This window comes from Pundamilia nyererei, unplaced genomic scaffold (assembly GCF_000239375.1).
Source record: "Pundamilia nyererei isolate P.nyererei 1_Seehausen unplaced genomic scaffold, PunNye1.0 scaffold00009, whole genome shotgun sequence".
In the NCBI taxonomy this organism is placed as follows: Eukaryota; Metazoa; Chordata; class Actinopteri; order Cichliformes; family Cichlidae; genus Pundamilia; species Pundamilia nyererei.
In genome coordinates, this window is record NW_005187410.1 from 3,891,809 (window position 1) to 3,910,307 (window position 18,499).

The window sequence follows — 18,499 nt, forward strand, 5'->3', positions numbered from 1 at the left end:
AAAAATACAACTTGCCTAATAATTCTGCACTCCCTGTAGACTTTAGGCTGTCTGCCACTTCGTGGCTGATTTGCTGTGGTTTCTACCGTAAAGCCTCCTTGTTTCCAATAAAACCGCTGACTGCTGATCACAGAGGGAAGAAGGGAAGACTTTTGAACTAACTGTTACAGTACCATGATCGAATTCATGTAGCTCTTTAGACTGAGCTATTCTTTCACAAAATGCTTGTAGAGGCCGACTGCACGGCCAGGTGCTTGATTTTATATGCATGTGGTAATGGGACTGAACGCACCTGAACTGAAAGATTATCACGTGTGGTCCCATGTCTTTGTGTATGTGGTATATATAGTGTACTTGCATGCCTGGCAATTTTTTGTGGCCAGGTGGACCCATCCGCAGTGGTTTTACATTACAATGCATGCTCACACGGAGCAGGCTTCAAATGGACTTCAAAGAAGTATAACTGGAGTCACTACTCAGCCATCATGTCTCCAGCTGATTGTATGCATGTTCAGAGCATGTTCACTCCCCCAATTGTCCCGATTACTTCACCTGTGTCTCGTGAACATCACCCGTTGGCCTTTCCCAGATCAGCTCTTTGAGTATAAATAGTCCTGTCTCTCCCTTACTCTTCTGTATCGCATAAATGTAACGCATTACTGTAATAAATTCAGTCATTATATTACAGTTGCAATTATGTGGTTACCTGCATAGCAAAAGTTCTTCAGTTATCTGCTTGCTGGGCAGAAAGAAAAACAACAAACAGGGGTCATCCATCCCTCTGTGTTCACCTTGAGAAGCTTCTATGTTTTAGATTTGTTACTTTTGCTGTGCATTTGGGCTATGTTACAATCTAAATAAAAGCATTAGATCCTCTCCAGGGTCAACCTTGATATGATCACTTCCTCGAGCAACCATTTGAGAAACATAATTGTAGGACAATCTGTCAATATATGTTAAAGTTACAAGTGGATACTTAAGTTTGTTAATATGACTTTTAAGCATCATGTCACAACAGTCTTATAACAGTCTCTGGGGTTTATTGAGTAGAAAAGCATACTATATATACTGCATTTTACTCTGATTCTTTAAAATATTTATTTTATTAAATATTTATCTTACCACTTTGGCTTATGAAAGCAAAATGTTCTCTAGAAACTGTTGCTGAAGAAGTTGCAGTAGAGCAGAAAGCATATAATTGCCCTGGGTCTCATTAAGATCGTTAAGATTAGATTGTGCTTTGGTTGGATTGTGTTTAACAATCAGGCCTAACATCTGCATGCCTATCACCTGTGCAGCAGTTTACTACAGGCTAAGAAAACTGGCTGTTTGTACATATATATTTTTTAATCTCAGCCACAAAGGTGGATTAAATGATGCACAATCATCCCAACCATCATCAGCACACAAGTGATTTATCAGTTGGTTAAAACACTATCAAACCGTAGAGCAACAAGGCATTATAAAATTCAGTCTCTTTTGTTTTGCCATTCAGAATCCTAAATTCATGCCTGACTCTTTCACTAGTATTAAAAAGCAATTTCTCCCGTATCAGTCTGACTCAGGGACAGATTTACTAGTCATTTAATCTCATCCTGTGCAGGTATGTAAGAGATGCAGACCAGCTTAGACATTTTTATTCTGAAAAGCCGGTGGAGGTTATGCTTTACAGTGAAATGAACAATCACATAATCACTGCCTCATTTGTCTGGTAGACTTTGCTTCAGTCTGGAGAATAAAATTTTAAGGTATCAGACTCAGGTGTCAGCTTTCTATCAGCCTGCTGTTATATATATTATGCATCTGAGCAAGTCTACATGGGCCTTGTGTTTGTGCAGCTCTTTGTTTTCACTGCGCCATTAGCCCCAGAGTAAACAGCCATTCCTCGTTCCTGGCCTTGTTATACTGTCTTCCCTGTGCATGACCCTCATCCCTCCTCTGGGACGAGAACATATTGACGCCTCTGTGTATTTCTCGTGTCTGAGTAAAGTGTTATTAAAGGGAACAACTGTTTACCACTGTAAATCCAATGAGATATAACAGCGATTTCACAAGAGGACCAGGCCAATATTGTGAGAAATAAGTTTGGCTGGAAGACACAAGGGGAAAGTGAGGAGTAAACACATTTTTTAAGATGGCCTCGGAGTGATGATCTGCCCCTATAAAGTAGGGATGTCAACACAGCCGTGTATTGGCGATAACTGTGTTATTGTGTCAATAAAGTGCATATTGTAAATAACTGTGCAGTTGTTCTTTTGAACAACTACGATTGCAACCTCTTTTGCCACCTGCATGCACCTGTACTTTGAGCATAAATTTAATTAGTTTGCTGAAAACAATATACAGAATAAACAGCGTTATAAATGAATTTTACTTTTTTATCATTGCATTTTGGGTTGTTTTTTTGTTGTAAAAGTCTTGTTTATATCATAAACATTCATTTTTGACCATAATATCCAATTCGTGACACTGTTTGTCTACAGTTTGTTTTCCCTCACACAGAGCTTAAACAAAAAAAATTGTCATTGATTCATTTATAACGCCGATTTCTCACAGGCTTATCTTCCCTAAAGCACTAATTCATCTGATAGTTTATTTTCTACAAAGGAAAATACATTGTTTTGCAAGTGTGGTCTTTGTTGTGGCTCAGTTGTCTTTTAGTCTAACAGAGTCCTTTTGTATGAGGGTATAGACTGCAGGTAATTACGCTCTATTGGTAAATGGAATTGAAGTCATGTCATTATGGCTATATTTGTCTGCTCAGGCTGCCGTTACAGGCATGGCGCTTTAAGGATGAAGCCTGATGGGAAATGTATTCGGGATGTATGTAGCGGGACCGCCCGTGTGGGTGTGTGAAGAGAGAGAGAAAAAGGGATGTAAAGAAAAGTAGTAAAAGAAATATAAAAACTTCCTCGGCAGCCAGAGTGTGTCGGTGATGCTCGCTGTGAGTAAACTGTTTTCAGCCCACTGTACGCGGTGTTCGTGCCTTGGAGAAGAAATAAAGTTCGGTGAAGCAGTTTTCCCACGCCTCTTTCCATCTTTTCACTAGTGGAGTTGACCTGTACAGTAAGCAAGCTGCCGGTAGTGCCAAAAAGTGATTGTCTGCCAAAAACTGATTTCCGGTATTTGCCAAAAAGTGATTGCTCGTATTTGAACTGCTATAAGCAACTTGTTGGGCTATACTATGTGAAACGTGTCACAAAGTCACACTGAGCCACAAACAACATTCGTGTAACAAGGCGTAATCAGTTTTTGGCAGTGACTTAAAACCTTATTTATGCAGTTAAAAAAATCTCATTAATATTAAAAATGTCTTTTGTAAGAGTAAGTTGGCCAAGAGGACAGCAGAAACGGCAGCAAATATTACAATAGTTCTGTAAAAATATTTTAAGTGGGGATAAAGGACCGGATTGGTTATAATGTAAGTACAATAACACAGAGTTGTAAAGATACTTGAAAAAACAGATAATTTTTTAACTCTATATATAACCCCTTTGTAAACGCTGTTCACCGAAGTCTATTTACCAACATACGTAAAGATATTACACATAAAAAATACACGGAAACATTGGAAATCACTTTTTGGAACAAAACACCTGGCTCCTGGCTACGAGCAAGTCACGGAGCCTTCAAGTAACTGCCAGAGGTTTCCTTACTACGGTTCGGGGCCGCGGATCTGGCGCCGTAACACTGCTTTCCAGCTTTGAAGATGGGTATATAGGGCTTTACTGCATTTTGGCCATTCTCCTGTGAAATGCGTAGTGTGATCTACCTTGAACAAAAAGAAAAGTCAGCGAGAGCTTCAAAAAGCTGTGAGACATGATCTACATGTTAACATATCCTTTATAGGGAGCTCAGCCACCTGCGCAAAAGGACAGCCAAATTCCATCTCAGCGTCCACGCAGCAGAATGACTGCTCAGAAAATAAACAAGCGAAAGACATCTGTGGCAGGCAGACTGTATAGCTGTGCAGCACAGAACAAAACAGGGGAGGGGGCATCCCAGGGGAGGGTCCTATCATGGCACAGTGTTTCCTTTGTGCCACCATATCGCGCTGCAGAATTCTGCCAACCCCAGAGCTCTTTTGAGCCCCAGAAGAAGAGAGATTGTAAAGCATACTTTTGCTTTTTGGTTGAGTTTTTTCTGTTTTCTTTTTTTTAAAGGGCATTTTTCTACTCTTGTGAAATGTCAACCTCCACACTGGGATGATTTACTGAATGCTGAAAATGCTGTCTTTTAGATTATTGCACAAGATCTGTTGCTCAGTGATATGCAGGCACGAGTATTTAATTCAGGTTACAGCAATAAAGTGAATGAAAGGTGTTATTGTTTTGTCTGCTTAGACAAAAAAAGTGATCGGATGTCCTGAAGTAAATGTTTAAAGTTGTATTTTTTGGCGTTTTCAGTCTTTATTCTTAAGTGTAGTGCAGAGAGTGGACAGTAAAGTGGGGAGAAGGGAAATAGTCTCTGCCTCTGCAGTTATCTTTGATATGTGGGTCACCCACTCAACCATGTAAACCGTATTGGTGCCCGTGAAGTAAAATTTTATACAGGTGTGCTGTACCTAAGGACAGATTCATATATGTTTTTTTTTTCTTCCATCTCAGTTCACTTGATATTTCTACCATACTGCCACCTCACATCCTCACAGCAGGAGGGTTCTTTTCAACAAACGCTGTATGTGGCAGGCTGAGGCATAGACCCAATGTGCAGGACTTGAAGCAGAACTGAACTGAAAAAAGCAGCTTAATTGCTGGACTTAAAGGAAAATTACAAACTAGGAAATTTGGAATGGAATAAATAATCAACTAGGAGATTTAAACATGAGGGAGACACGCAAAATGATGGAGATTGCGACAATGTACAGAAGGAAACAGGGCTTAAATACACACAAGGAATTCAGGGAGATTAAATACACCAGGGAACACAGATGAACTAAATCTGACTAACAAAACTGAACACGACACACACAGGACAAGTGATTGTCACGCAAAAAGAAGAAAAAAAAAACAGGAATTCACTAGCACTGAGACACGGACACAGTGAGATGACAGAGGCGAGACAAAGAGGCGAGACAAAGAGACTCGCGGGAGACAGAGACGAACACAGAGGAAGCAGATTGACAGAGACGCGACAGGACGTAAACAAACTCTAAGACCACAGGGATTTGACACAAGAAGCTGGGGAACACTGAGGGAGGAAACTAATACAACTTAGAATAGAATGCTAAATCCAATATTAACATGTGAAAAAAACTAATATTCAAACCAAGAATGACACGATATCCCATTAACCCTTAGAAGCTCCATCACAATTTAGAACAACTTAGCAACATTGGGCAAATAGGCCATTATGACATTTCTTGAAATTCCAGCTGAGGCTTTTGCTTGTGGAGTTTGCTTGGTCTTCTCATCACTGTGTGGGTTTCCTAAGGGTATCTTGACTTCCTCACACAGTCCAAACATGTTTGGTTAATTAATTATTTTAAATTGGCCATAACTATGAGCTGGGTAAAGAACTTGGAGTGCATAGTATAAAGTCCTGTATGTATGATTTAAAAAATGTGAGTTGTAATCTAAAGTACTTTCAGTCCTTTCAGTGGTGAGTAAGACTAGAAAAGAGCTGTATAAACAACCCATACTTGTCAGCTGGAGATGTACTAAGAATATCTACCATCCATCCACCTTCCTCCACTTCTCAGGGGGACTAGAGCTTTAGTGTCAGTGGATAAGCTGCTACTGTGTAATAATCTAATAGTGATAAAATATACTGTTGTACATTTTGCTTTTATCACACTTTTGTATTCTTAGTGCAAAGCCTTTCTTTGTAGGAGAGTTTTCCAATTAGTCATTACAATGACCAGACTCATGTTGGCGAGGTCCCCTCATGAAGCTGAAACATCTCTGACCTAGCCTTGGGCTGTTTGTGGTGTGTTTGTGGGTGCATTGTCCTCCTGGGGAAAGTTGCTGCCCTGGAGCTTAGTCTGCAACATTTTGAGTATCCAACAAATGTGGATACTCAGCATCCACATTTTTAAGTGGATGCTGAGTATTAAAGAAACACCTACATAATGACTGCCAGGTCCCAAGGTTTCCCAGCAGAGCACTGCATTGTGACAAAGTGTTATTCAGTTCATCTGCCTGTGGTTTTAAGGTCGTACTTGATCAGTAATACTTACATTTGCCCGAAGTAATAAAAGAGATCTGAACACTTTTACTAATGTGCTAAACAAATATACATGAAATTCAAAATGTGACAGTCGTGATCACACAATCACAACATTTCACCCGATCTATACCAAGCCTGATACCCAGCATTCACAAAACCCTCACACTCATGTGGGTTCCCACTGAATAATAAGTGAGTTTTAACAATGCAGAAAATAAACGTGCCTGACAATGATTTGCTTTTTCCAGACGGCAGATGATTCGCAATTTATCCCACATATTTGCTGCGGTGATATTATTTTATTAGATATTGAGTTCATCCAAGTACTTTTCTTTCGTCCTCCAACTTGATTTACAAAGATACAAATTAGAAATCATCTAGTGAGTGATTTTGAGCGGCTCAGCAGCATTTCCTCATTTATTTGAATTGTTCTTGATAACTAAGTCTGCGCTGTGGGAAATGCTTCTACTGAGTTCAGCTGATTGAAACAAACTTCATTTAAAGATTTTCAGGGACACATGCTTTTTTTTTTATACTCATGTTTTCTTTCTCTCGCTCTCTTTCAGATGTAAATGGAGAAGCAGCAGTGTCACAAAGAGGGAGGCGGACGTCCAAACAGTTTTAAAGTGCTTTAAAATCCAAAAAAGATCCTTTCTGTCTGAAGTAATCCATTACTGACCATTAATGTCAAACCGCATGCTGGAGCAGCTTAATGCTGCCTCGCCAGGTGAAACGTCACTAATGGAAAGAAAGCCTTATGAGATCCCACTCATTAAAACACACCTAAATGCAGCATAATGCCTTCCAAAGTGTCATGTTTATACCTGTTGACAGTGGTCTGCTGGGCGAGCGCTCTGTGGTACTTGAGCATAACTCGCCCGACGTCCACGTACGTTGGCCACATGTCAGTGCCTATACGGAAGACTGTGAAACCTCATAAAAACATCACCTTCAACAACATCCGCACCCGCCCCCTTAACCCACACGCCTTTGAGTTTGTCATCAATGAGCCCAAGAAATGCGAAAGCGTCACGCCCTTTCTGGTCATTCTCATCAGCACCACCCACAAAGAGTTTGATGCGAGGCAGGCCATCAGAGAGACCTGGGGCGATGAGTCGACCTTCGGCGACGTCCGCATCCTTACGATCTTTCTGCTGGGCAGGAACACGGACCCTGTGCTGAACCAGATGGTGGAACAGGAGAGTCAAATCTTCCATGACATCGTGGTGGAGGACTTTATCGATTCCTACCACAATCTAACCCTCAAGACCATGATGGGAATGCGCTGGGTGGCGACTTTCTGCCCCAAAGCACAGTATGTCATGAAGACAGACAGTGACATCTTTGTCAACATGGACAATCTAATCTACAAGCTCCTGAAACCCAACACCAAACCAAGGAGGAGATATTTCACTGGCTACGTAATAAACGGTGGTCCCATTAGAGATATGCGTAGCAAGTGGTACATGCCCAGAGACTTGTATCCTGAAAGCAAATACCCACCTTTCTGCTCGGGCACCGGCTACGTGTTCTCAGCAGATGTAGCTGAGCTAATCTACAAGACTTCATTACACACAAGACTGTTGCACCTGGAGGATGTCTATGTGGGACTGTGTTTGCGAAAGCTGGGCATACACCCTTATCAGAACAGTGGTTTTAATCACTGGAAAATGGCTTACAGCCTCTGCAGATACAGGCGGGTTATCACCGTCCACCAGATCTCCCCGGAGGAGATGCACCGTATTTGGAATGACATGTCCAGCAAGAAACACTTGAGATGTTAGGGGACACGAGAGACACTTACAAAACAAAACAAAAAACGTTATTTTTCCCCTTTTCTTTGCCTTTTTCACCATTTAAAGTATTATCACCGAATGATGTAAACACCGAGAGGGCTGCTGCGAGTCTATTTAAGACAGACGTTTCCATTAACATCCATCTACGTCTATATCTCACCTCATGATTGTTAATGAATGCACGAGGCTTGTAAAGTGTGTATTCTCATGCATAATTAAAATGGGGTGTTGTTAGTGAAAGTAATTTGTTCATATACTCCAGGTCCAATTTATGTAGACTATTCTTTAAAGGCATTAAGTCAATCAGCGTTAAGCATTAATTAGTGTGGCCTAACAGTTTGAGTCAGCAACATTTTCTATGCTAAAGTGTCCTTGAGCATGACACTGAATTTCTACCAGCTGCTGACCGAGCAAGCCTGACCTTCTCTAAGATTGCAAGCCAAAAGAAAAAAAATGTGGAAATCAATAAAGTATCTACTTACCATAGATTAGATCCCTGTATGATGCACTTCAAAAATGTTTCTTAGAATTGAGAGAAGAGTTCTTTTACAATAAGAATGCAAATGTAACTCTAATTAGAAAAAAAGCGAAACCAGGTCGCATGCTGTGCTCTCACTCTTAAATCATACAAAGCTGAAAACAGGCTGCAGTCAATTATCAATCATCTAACAGAAGCTGAAAGGATAATTTGGCATGAAAACAATTTATAAGGCCAAATGTTTGGGTTTTAATCAGCCCGCACAGTTAATCAGTCTTTTTTCTCGAATTTTCCTGATGTTTTTGTTTACATTTTGTCCTCATTTCACCACCTTTTTCTCTGAGAAAGCTGTTTGTATATTTCAGTTTTTAGATGCATTTTGTTGTTTTCTCACTCTGACATTTTCACTCTTGAGGTAATTATGTGTTTCAGCTATCAGCTTCTCATTACTGCAGCTGCTGCTCTTGGTTATGTACGCTGTATATCATCAGCTATTTCGGCTCATCAGCCTCTTCCACACATCAAGAGAAATGCAGCATCATGTCGTACAAGTGTCAGTTTAATTGTAACTAAGACCATTACCGACTTGATGAATTATCATATGTATCTGGCGTATCAGTAATTATGAAAGAACTGCTTCTGACATCATCGAGAACATTGTCTCTTGAACAACGTGGCGTTCACAGCCAAATTTCCTTTTCCTTTTATTTTTCTTTCAAAGGTTTTGTAGTATTATAAGCTAATGTGGCATTTACTGTGAAACCATCTATCCCATAAGGGGTTGTTGTTATATATTGTATGTTTTTTATATTAAAAAACAAATACTTGAATAATTAAAGTTATAATACTGCTTTTACTCAGTGCCTTCTTCCAGTTTCATCAGTTGGCGGGTGGTGAAGGGTTGCAGCTTTATTGGCTTTTTTTGTGGGGGGGTTTTTGTTTAGAGATTTTGTATTGTGGAGGGCAGTTTGCTTTTTTTATTTCAATTATTTACTAGACTTGTATAAAAAGAGGAAAGAGAGTGAAAAAGAAAATAAAAAGAGTGGGTAGGTTACATCATAGTCTATACCCCTTCCTCTTTCAATCTTCAGCCCAACCTTCTCTCAATGTAAGCAAAGTTGGGATTTAAAAATGTATTTTTTTTTAAATAGCAGGGGAAAAAAACCTTCCTTATTCTAACCAGTTACAGGTCTAGTCTATACCAAAGCTCTCACCAAAGCTAATATCTAAAGAACAAGCCTGGAATCCATACACCCACGGCACACTTGCTAGTACCGCCTTTTGTCTTCAGAACTGCTTTAAATTTTTTGTGGCTCAGATTCAACAAGATGCTGAAAACATTCCTCAGAGATTTTGGTCCATAATAACATCATAGCATCACACAGTTGATGCAGAATATTCAGTGGCACATCCACGATGTGAATCTCCCATTTCACCACATCTCAAAGGTGCTCTATTTGACTGAGATCTGGTGACTTTGGGGGCCATTTCAGTAAAGTGAATTGTCATGTTCAACAAATCAGTTTGATATGATACAAGCTTTGTGCATTGTGGTCATAAAGAGATGGACATGGTCAGGAAATAGCATAGCTGGTACTAAAGGGCCGGCAAATGTTGTAGCAGAAATTGAGACTTACTGGATCCATTAACGTCACACAATATAGTCTTCTGCTGATTTAGTCCATCTGATTCAAAGTCCAACATTAAGAGACGCTCCTCTCCGTACCTTGGTTTTAACCAGCGGTTATTTGACTTACTGTTGCCGTTCTTTTAGCTTAAAGCAGTTTTGCCACTCTCTTCTGGTTATTAAGGCATTTTTATCCAGAAAACTGCAGCTCACTGGATATTTTCTCTTTTTGAGACTGTGCTCTCTAAGCCCTAGAGATGGTTGTGCAAGAACAATCCCAGTAGATCAGCAGTTTCTGAAATACTCGGGCCATCTCATCTGGTACTAACAACCATGCCATGTTCAAAGTCACTTATAAATTCACATTCTGATGCTCATAACTGCTGCTGACATGCAACTGACTGATTAGATGTTTGAGTGAGAAGTTGAATAGGTCTACCTAACAAAGTGGCCTGTGAGTGTGTAATTTATGTGTATGCAAGAACTGTTTTTAACATGTCTACATTAAGGTTTTTTTTTTATTTATTATTTAGCTAGAAAACCAGACAGATCACTATATGATGTCAGATATTCTGTAGTATAGGTTTGTAACATTAACAGAAATAAACAACTGGTCATACCGTACCACATTATGCCACAGTAACTTATACTTTTTGTGTATTAAAATGTAAAACTGTGCATTTTATATTTATGAATTCAGACTTGTAGTTTAAAAAGCATATTTGCAGAAATATGGTAAGTTATTCAACTCCTTTGCAATCACAAACAAACATCGATTGAAGTGTAGGAGGTTCATTCTAATAGCAGCTGACAGATTTTTTTTTTTTAAATAAAATACTTCACACACTTGTTTTTAAATCATAGCAATTCTTTATTGGTTGCTCTTAATCCGAAACTTGACATCAGCTGATTACAGAAGGAACAGGGGTAATATGTTGAAATGGTACACAGAACTGTACATAGAAAACACAATAAATTACTTCATAAAATAAAGAATTTAGTAGAAGTTAATATTGACCACCTCAATACCTAAAAAATAATTTAGAGCTACTGGACTTGTTTGGACAAACAAATGGCTCGTCACCTTTTCGGCAGTTGCCGTTTGGTTTCATCTTCAGATGCATCGTCATCCAGTACATTTTAGTAACTATGATGTTTCGGGGAACGAAAAAGTTTTGTAGTGCAGCAGGACAGAGCAAGGAAATTCAACCATTGTGTTTTGCTGATTAGCATCTGAAAACCCATCAACAAGAACAGATTATATGACTGCAGGTCCTGTTACGGTGTGTTCGTCTGACGACAGAAGCACATAAATTAACTTGTCTCCCGGGGCTAAGCATCTGTTTGTCAGGTCCACGCATTCAGCCCAAAAGTGCATTTTAGCTTGCCTCATTAAGTTAAGATACTTCACTTGAATTGTGTCATTGCTGAAATAATACACTGGTGGAATGGCAATCAGCAGGTTCCCCCTCTTTGTGCGGTCTCATTTATCGACTACTTTCTTAGGCACAGAAAAATGAACAAGGCACCTCTAGCATTTTGAAGCATTAACACTGTTGAGAGCAGCAAATTATACACAGTAGCATCCAGGTCTCCTTTTTTTTCCCTGCACACTCAAGCAAATGGTTGTTAATGTGAAACAGGTCTTAATATGGAAATACAATTCATTCTCTTTTGACATTCATTATGTTCTTATGAAAATGTGCTTTTTCCCATAAATTAACGTATTCGTACATTCTGACACAGACCTCAGGGAAACTTCTCGAATGAGTGCGTTTGTGAGATGTGAGTCAAAGCAAATTTGTTTTCACTGTGGCAACAAATCAGCATGGGAAGAAAAAACCCTTCTCATTTCAATAAATAATGAGAGCTTTGCTGAACACAGAGGTAATATGATGTAAAACAAAAACGAGTTCAAGAAATAAATAAATAGAACATTCAAAGCTACATCTTAATCACCTTCTTTTGCCACCTGAGTACACCTTCAGGTTCCTCGGCTGTGCGCTGGGCAGTGGAATGTCGTTAAGTTTAAAGATAGGACAGTAAGCAGGGAAGCCGGCGCTAACGAGGGTGGTGGAAGAGATGGGCATCGGGGAAGCTGAGGCGGAGTCAGGAAGTGAGGAAGGGAAGATATTGCAGGAAGTGGTGGAGTGTTCCTCAGTCTGTCTGCCCTGAACTGTCTTCCCTGTCTCACCTGCTGCAGTCACGAAGAGAGCATCAACTAACACTGAGCTGCGCAAAGCCGATCAACTTCACTTCATCAGGGATCTCCGTGTCATCGCAGCTGGAAGCCTGCATGGGAAAGAAGACAGTCAGAGGATCATCAACAGAAGCAGGGAGCTGAAACTACTGAAACTGAGTTAAATATGGAACCAAATCTGAGACTCATTTTCAAAATGAGAAAAAAAATAACATAATTTCCCTCACTGGATACAAGCTACGTTTTAAACTGGTAGTAATGGTTATTATTAAGAACTCGTCAGCTTCTTAATTATTTTTTGTCCACATAGCATGCAGTCATGTGGAAAATAATTTTTTCACAGAGCGCGATGCAAAAACTAAGGACACCCACACTGCTTCCATAGGAACTAAGAGGGTAAGTAGAAGCCAGGGGCTGTTAATCAAATTTACTTGATAAATAGAGCTTCAGTTTGCAGGTCTGAAACGTTCAGGTGTGCATTAACACAATGCCAAGGAGGAAAGATATCAGCAATGGTCTTAGGGAAGCAAGTGTGCCTACCCATTAATCTAGGAGTGATTATAAGGCCATTTCAAAGCAATTTGAAGCCCATCATTCTACAGTGAGAAAGATTTTTATGTCCCAGAAAACTCACCCCAAGGTCAGCAATGCTCAGAGAAACTGCAAAAAAAACCCATGAACTACATCTCACCTCAACAGACTACAGTCAGCATGTTAAATGTTAAACTTCATGATAGCAAAATTAGAAAAACACTGAACAAGCATGGCCTCTTTGGAAGGGTTGTAAGGGGAAAAGCCCCTTCTCTCTAAAAAGAACATGGCAGCACAGTTTAGGTTTGCACATCTGAACAAACCGCTAGACTTTGGAACAACGTTGTTTGGACAGATGAGACGAGAGAGAGAAGATTGGCCATAATGGACGACCCCACGTTTGGCGAGTACATCAGCACAAACACCTCATACCAACAGTCAAGCACCGCGGAGGAGGGGTGATAATTTGGGTTCATTTTGCAGCCAATCATTGATTCGACCTCTGTACCAAAGAGTCAAAATTTATGCAGATGATTTATGGTGTGGGTGGCATTAAAGCAACTTTATGACTGAACTGAACAAGAGATAAGAATAGACTCATGAACTCACAACGACTGACTGTATTAATAACTGTGCCTCCATGGTGATTACACAACTGCAGAGCCCTCAGAGAGTGTATGGGTGGCTTTGCCAGATAAGGTGCAAATTGGTGGAGCCCATCGGGTGTTGGGTCACCAGTTTAAGCTCTCCATGAGGATGGCTGATTCATTTTCTCTGAGCAGTGATACAAATTACTATGCAAAATATATTAAAGTAATGCTTCAGTCAAGGACATCTGTGCAGCCTAAAATGGAGGTGACTGCAAATGACTGAGAAGAGACGGTTGCTAACATTGTAGGTTAGCAAAGTTACCATTAGTCATTCACTAGTGTGGGCTTTTCTCTAATAATTCAAGTTCTAAGCAGCTAAGTCACCAACATTGACATTTTCTACTCAGGAGGCAGGCTCCTGAGCTACTCTATTAAAATTCCTACCAACTATATATAAAAACTAACACCTGACAATGCTTAGCAATGAAATATAAAGTTTTCTTCCATAACACAGAAATTTTAAAGTTTCACGAACTTACAGAAAACACCTGATACAGCAGAATTTTCTCACTGCTTGTATCAGCAGTCATAAAGAAATCTTATTAGAATTACTGGCTTGTGCAAATGGTTGGTTATAATTATAAGAGTGAACAAGAAATATAAGCTAGTCCAATTCCTAATAGTCCTTGTTTTTTACAGGAACATTACGATATGAAATGTTAGGTTAACAAAGATGTTGTTAATCCCATTAATTAAAGTTTTCTACCTAATGGCACACAAGTATTGCTCTCTTTAATAACATGTGTTTACCCACTATTTTGTGCAAAAATAGCTGCTGTAAAAACAATAGTCTATCAGTTATTATCATTGCTGTGGCTGCTGCATGATATCAGATTAAAGCAGTACTGCTAAGCAGTTTGTGTAGCTGGAGTAAACTATATCAGTGATGTGGACTCTGTTATTTACATATCATCTGGTGCGTTGTGTGCTTCATGGTTTCGTTTCGTTTGTCCAATTAAGGTAAGTCTCAAAGCTGCAGAGAATAAAATTATGTGTTAGTCTGTGGAAGGCTCTTTCGTGCTGCTACACAACAGTGCTCCTGAGGCCAGTAAACATATATATAGTTTTAGAATCTAGCATAAAAAACCCTGACTGACCTCCACTGGCCATGCACAACTTCTGAGATCATTTGTGAGCTTGATTGGAAGCGAGACAACCGACATCAGAGCCGACCTCATTAAAGCTGAGGTGGGAAAATGGGCTCAAACCCCTGGCAACCCATTGTACCTTTCTGAAAAACAATGATTACACAAAACACCATCCTCCAATAATTCACCATATTTCTTTAACTTGCAGCAGCTTGTCTCACCTCTGTTTTAGGCTGCACAGATCCCCTTTACTGAAGCAATATTTGAATTCATTCTGCATGTTAATTTGTGTCACTGCTCAGAGAAAATACATTTTCCTTTTTTTGAACCAGCCATCCTCGTGAAAAGCTTAACCTCGTGACCCAACATCCAATGTCCTTCACCAATTTGCACCTTATCTGAGAAAACCACCCATACACTCTCGGGCTCTGCAGTTGTGTAATCACCATGGAGGCACTGTTATTAAAACAGTCCGTTTTTGTGAGCTCATGAGTCTATTCTGATCTCTTGTTCAGTTCAGTCATAAAGCAGCTATAGTGCCACCCACACCATAAATTGTCTGCATAAAGTGTTATGAATTGTTCCCCTTGCAGGGGTAATTATTCTCACTCTCTGGGTTTTGTGACACCACCCTCGTAACTCGTAATTCGTTCAGAAAGGCGGAGTTGAGCTGCAGTGAGAATTTAGCACTGCCTGCAGAGGTGCAGAGTTAACACGTGGAAATGAAAGCATGCCCATATATCTACATGGCATGCCCAGTACAACCCTCACTCTGGCTCTCCAGAGATTTGTCCACCTGCTGATAAGGCAAATGGCAGAAAGGTCACACTGTAAAATACTGCAACCCAAAGCACAGATGTTGTTTACCCACAACTACACAAAGGTCAATAAAACATAATTTACATATTTTTTTGTCAAATACAAAGAAACTGGCATTATTTCCTTTCTTAATATCACATTCTAATATGTCACACTGCACAAAGGGACTTCTTAAAAGCACATATGGTGTATTCAGATGGCGCAACAAAGATGCACCGTCGTCAAAGAAAATAAAATCACCTAAAGACTCACAATAATCCACAATGGGAAGCGCACAAATAAAAAATAATTCTGATAAAAACAAATTGTGTTTGACTACTCAAATCATGACACTCCTCTCCACAGACAATACAGACGATACAAAATTTTATAGTAACCACAAAAGAGAAGATGTGGAGGTCGTATTTTCCTCATTAAGAATTCATTAACGTGGATTCGTTACACAACGGTAACAATACATCACAAAATAAAATCAATGCTGTATTGGATTTTTGTCACAATTGAGATAATAAAACAAAACCTAATGTAGTTATATTATTAAAGTTGAACTGATAAACATTGACTATTGATCTGTTAAGGCTGTTTTTATTTGCATTTGAATGTTTGTTTTTAATACATCGTATATTTTGTTTTACAATGACGTTGCTATAATGCTATATATTGCCCATTGCACAATCCAGTACATATACATGCTCAGTGCTGCTCAGTAATTCAAACAGTCAATCACTTGGCAGCAATTAAATCTACTTACACTGATGCATGTAAGCCTAAATGGTCAAGATGACCTGCTGATATTCAATCTGAGCATCAGAATCAGAAGAGAAAGGCAATTTAAGTGACTTTGCAGATGGTAAGCTTATCGGTATTTCAGAAACTGCAGATCTACTCAGATTTCCCTGCACAACCTTTTCCAGGATTTACAGAGAATGAGCCAAAGAAAAGAGAAAATATCCAGTGAGCGGCAATTCTCTGTCTTGTTGATGGTTCAGAGAAGAATGGCCAGACTGCTTCAAGCTGACAGGAAGGCAACAGTAACTCAAATAACCACCACAACCAAGGTATGTAAAAAGAGCACCTCTGAACATGTCCGACCTCAAAGAAGAGGTGCTATAGTAGCAAGAGAGCACGCCTTGGTGTCACTCATGTTAGTTAAAATTGCATAATAGAAAAGAAGACTAAAGAATGGCCTCAATTTCTGTTGCAACTTTCAGATGGTAGGGTGAGAATTTGGTGTGAACGATATAAAAGCAAAGACCAATCCTTCTATCAAGAGTTCAGGTTGGTGGTGATATATTGGTGTGGGCGATATTTTCATGAGCCCGTTAGTACCGACTGAGTGTCGTTTAAACGCCACAGCCTTACTATTGTTTCTGACCACGTCTTTATGACCACCTTCTGATGGCTGCTTCCAGCAGGATCATACACCATGCCACAAAGTTCAAATGATTTCAAATTGGTTTCTTGACATGACAATGAGCTCACTGTACTCAAATGGCCTCAAATAGTCACCAGATTTGAATCCACTACAGCACCGTTGGGATGTGGTGGAACGGGAGAGTCCTATCGTGGATTTGCAGCAGAAAAAAATGAATCAACTATGTGATGCCATCATGTCGATATGAAGAAAAGAAACTGGAGCCAGCACAGAACTAGCATGGTGTAGCTAACAAAGTGTGCAGAGTGTAAAATAAATGTGAAAATGTATGTTATATTTAGCCTGAATGAACTTTATCCCTATAACAAAATATCCAAACATTTCAAGTCCAGATTTAGAGAAAAAGGGTACATAATTTTAATGTCTTCTGTAACATCAACCCTCTAACCTTCTCCTTCACTTCTTCTAAAATAATTTCTTAACATCATCAACTGAACATCTTTTAGTTTTACGCAGAGTTTATGTCTAATAACTCCAGTTCTCGCTAAAGCTTTTCCCAGCAAGCTCTTTATGGCTGGACATCACAAGCCAAGACAAAGCCAGGGCAGCTGTCATAAACCATCAATCATGTGGAAACTCACCAGCTTAAAGGTCAGTACTTTGTAGGTAATTGGGTCATCTACAATCTTTTGAAGGTTAGCAGCAACTGTAATAGAGGAAATAATTGTGTTCAGTAATAACAAACACGTTTTATACTGAGGAAATTTTAGGACAAGCTCCTGCTCCCACAATGAAAGAGCAGTCTAGTGTAAATATGAAGACTAGAAAACCAGTTTTAGTTATTCCAAGATCCAATTTAAATGTAATTCATCCTGGTAATACGTTTTCTATTAACAAATTATTTCAAGATGATGTTTTCCAGTAAGCAGGCTATGTATTCAAACAGCACAATTTATGAGAATAAAGAGGCACAGCATTACCAATAACAACGTCGTGCCCATTGACCAGTCCAGCTGAGAACAGTTCCTGGGAAACCCCATCAGCAGTGTCTTGTGAGAGAATAACATGACAAATATTGGACCTCATACATGCCACTTAGCAGGTGATTGTGTTAGAGACTGAATCAGATGCTGTCCAGAGCCCAGTGCCATTACCCATTATACAGAGAACAATTCAGTCATCTAATGTGGTGATATTATCACATAGGGAACAGCATATTCCTAATTAATTGAGGCTGAGCTCTTACCTCGCCCAGGAGTAAATTCAAACCGGATGTCATTCAGCTCCTTTTTGGAGTTCCTGGAAAAAGAGACAAGGGGATGTGATTGCAGAGCAGTACCTGAAATGGTAGATTTAAATTTGTTGCAGAGCAGAGCGAAGACATGACCTGAGCAGCACAATGTTAGAAACAAGCAGGATGAAAGCAGAAATGAAAATGCCTCCAGTGATCTAAGAGAAGTGATCAAACAGTGAAGAGATAACTCCCCCCAGGTTTCAAGAGTAGACAGTTCAGAAGTAGAAACAGCAAGCAGAAAGTTAGAGCGCATCTCATCTTCTAGAATGACCGTCCTGCTATGAGCTGTCGTGAAACTGCAGCGAACGCAGTCATCGTTTCTTCACACTCTAGTTACAAGCAGTCCATTAGGAGAACATAACCTCATCAGGACACTTCCTTATATGAATCACCTCGGAAAAACAAGACGACGACCTACCGGGGTCACAGATATACTAGTGTTCTGTTATTCTTATTCACTGCTTCTCGGGTAA

The 18,499-nt window shown here is 39.7% G+C and overlaps 2 protein-coding genes across 2 annotated transcripts in view; one reads left to right on the forward strand and one right to left on the reverse strand.

Moving 5' to 3' along the window:
- b3galt1b (UDP-Gal:betaGlcNAc beta 1,3-galactosyltransferase, polypeptide 1b) overlaps nucleotides 1-9,275 on the forward strand; it is a 59,563-nt gene extending 50,288 nt beyond the window's left edge. The window contains exon 2 of the mRNA XM_005723432.1: nucleotides 6,735-9,275. Within this exon, the coding sequence (XP_005723489.1) occupies nucleotides 6,966-7,952 (987 nt within the window). The 5' untranslated portion in view covers nucleotides 6,735-6,965 and the 3' untranslated portion in view covers nucleotides 7,953-9,275. The remainder of the gene's footprint in view (nucleotides 1-6,734) is intronic.
- Nucleotides 9,276-10,936: 1,661 nt separating this feature from the next.
- Nucleotides 10,937-18,499, reverse strand: part of stk39 (serine threonine kinase 39) — a 30,813-nt gene continuing 23,250 nt past the window's right edge. The window contains exons 13-16 of the mRNA XM_013908289.1: nucleotides 17,979-18,031; nucleotides 17,713-17,781; nucleotides 17,374-17,438; nucleotides 10,937-12,361 (exon numbers count right to left, since the gene is read on the reverse strand). Of these exons, the coding sequence (XP_013763743.1) occupies nucleotides 12,287-12,361; nucleotides 17,374-17,438; nucleotides 17,713-17,781; nucleotides 17,979-18,031 (262 nt within the window). The 3' untranslated portion in view covers nucleotides 10,937-12,286. The remainder of the gene's footprint in view (nucleotides 12,362-17,373; nucleotides 17,439-17,712; nucleotides 17,782-17,978; nucleotides 18,032-18,499) is intronic.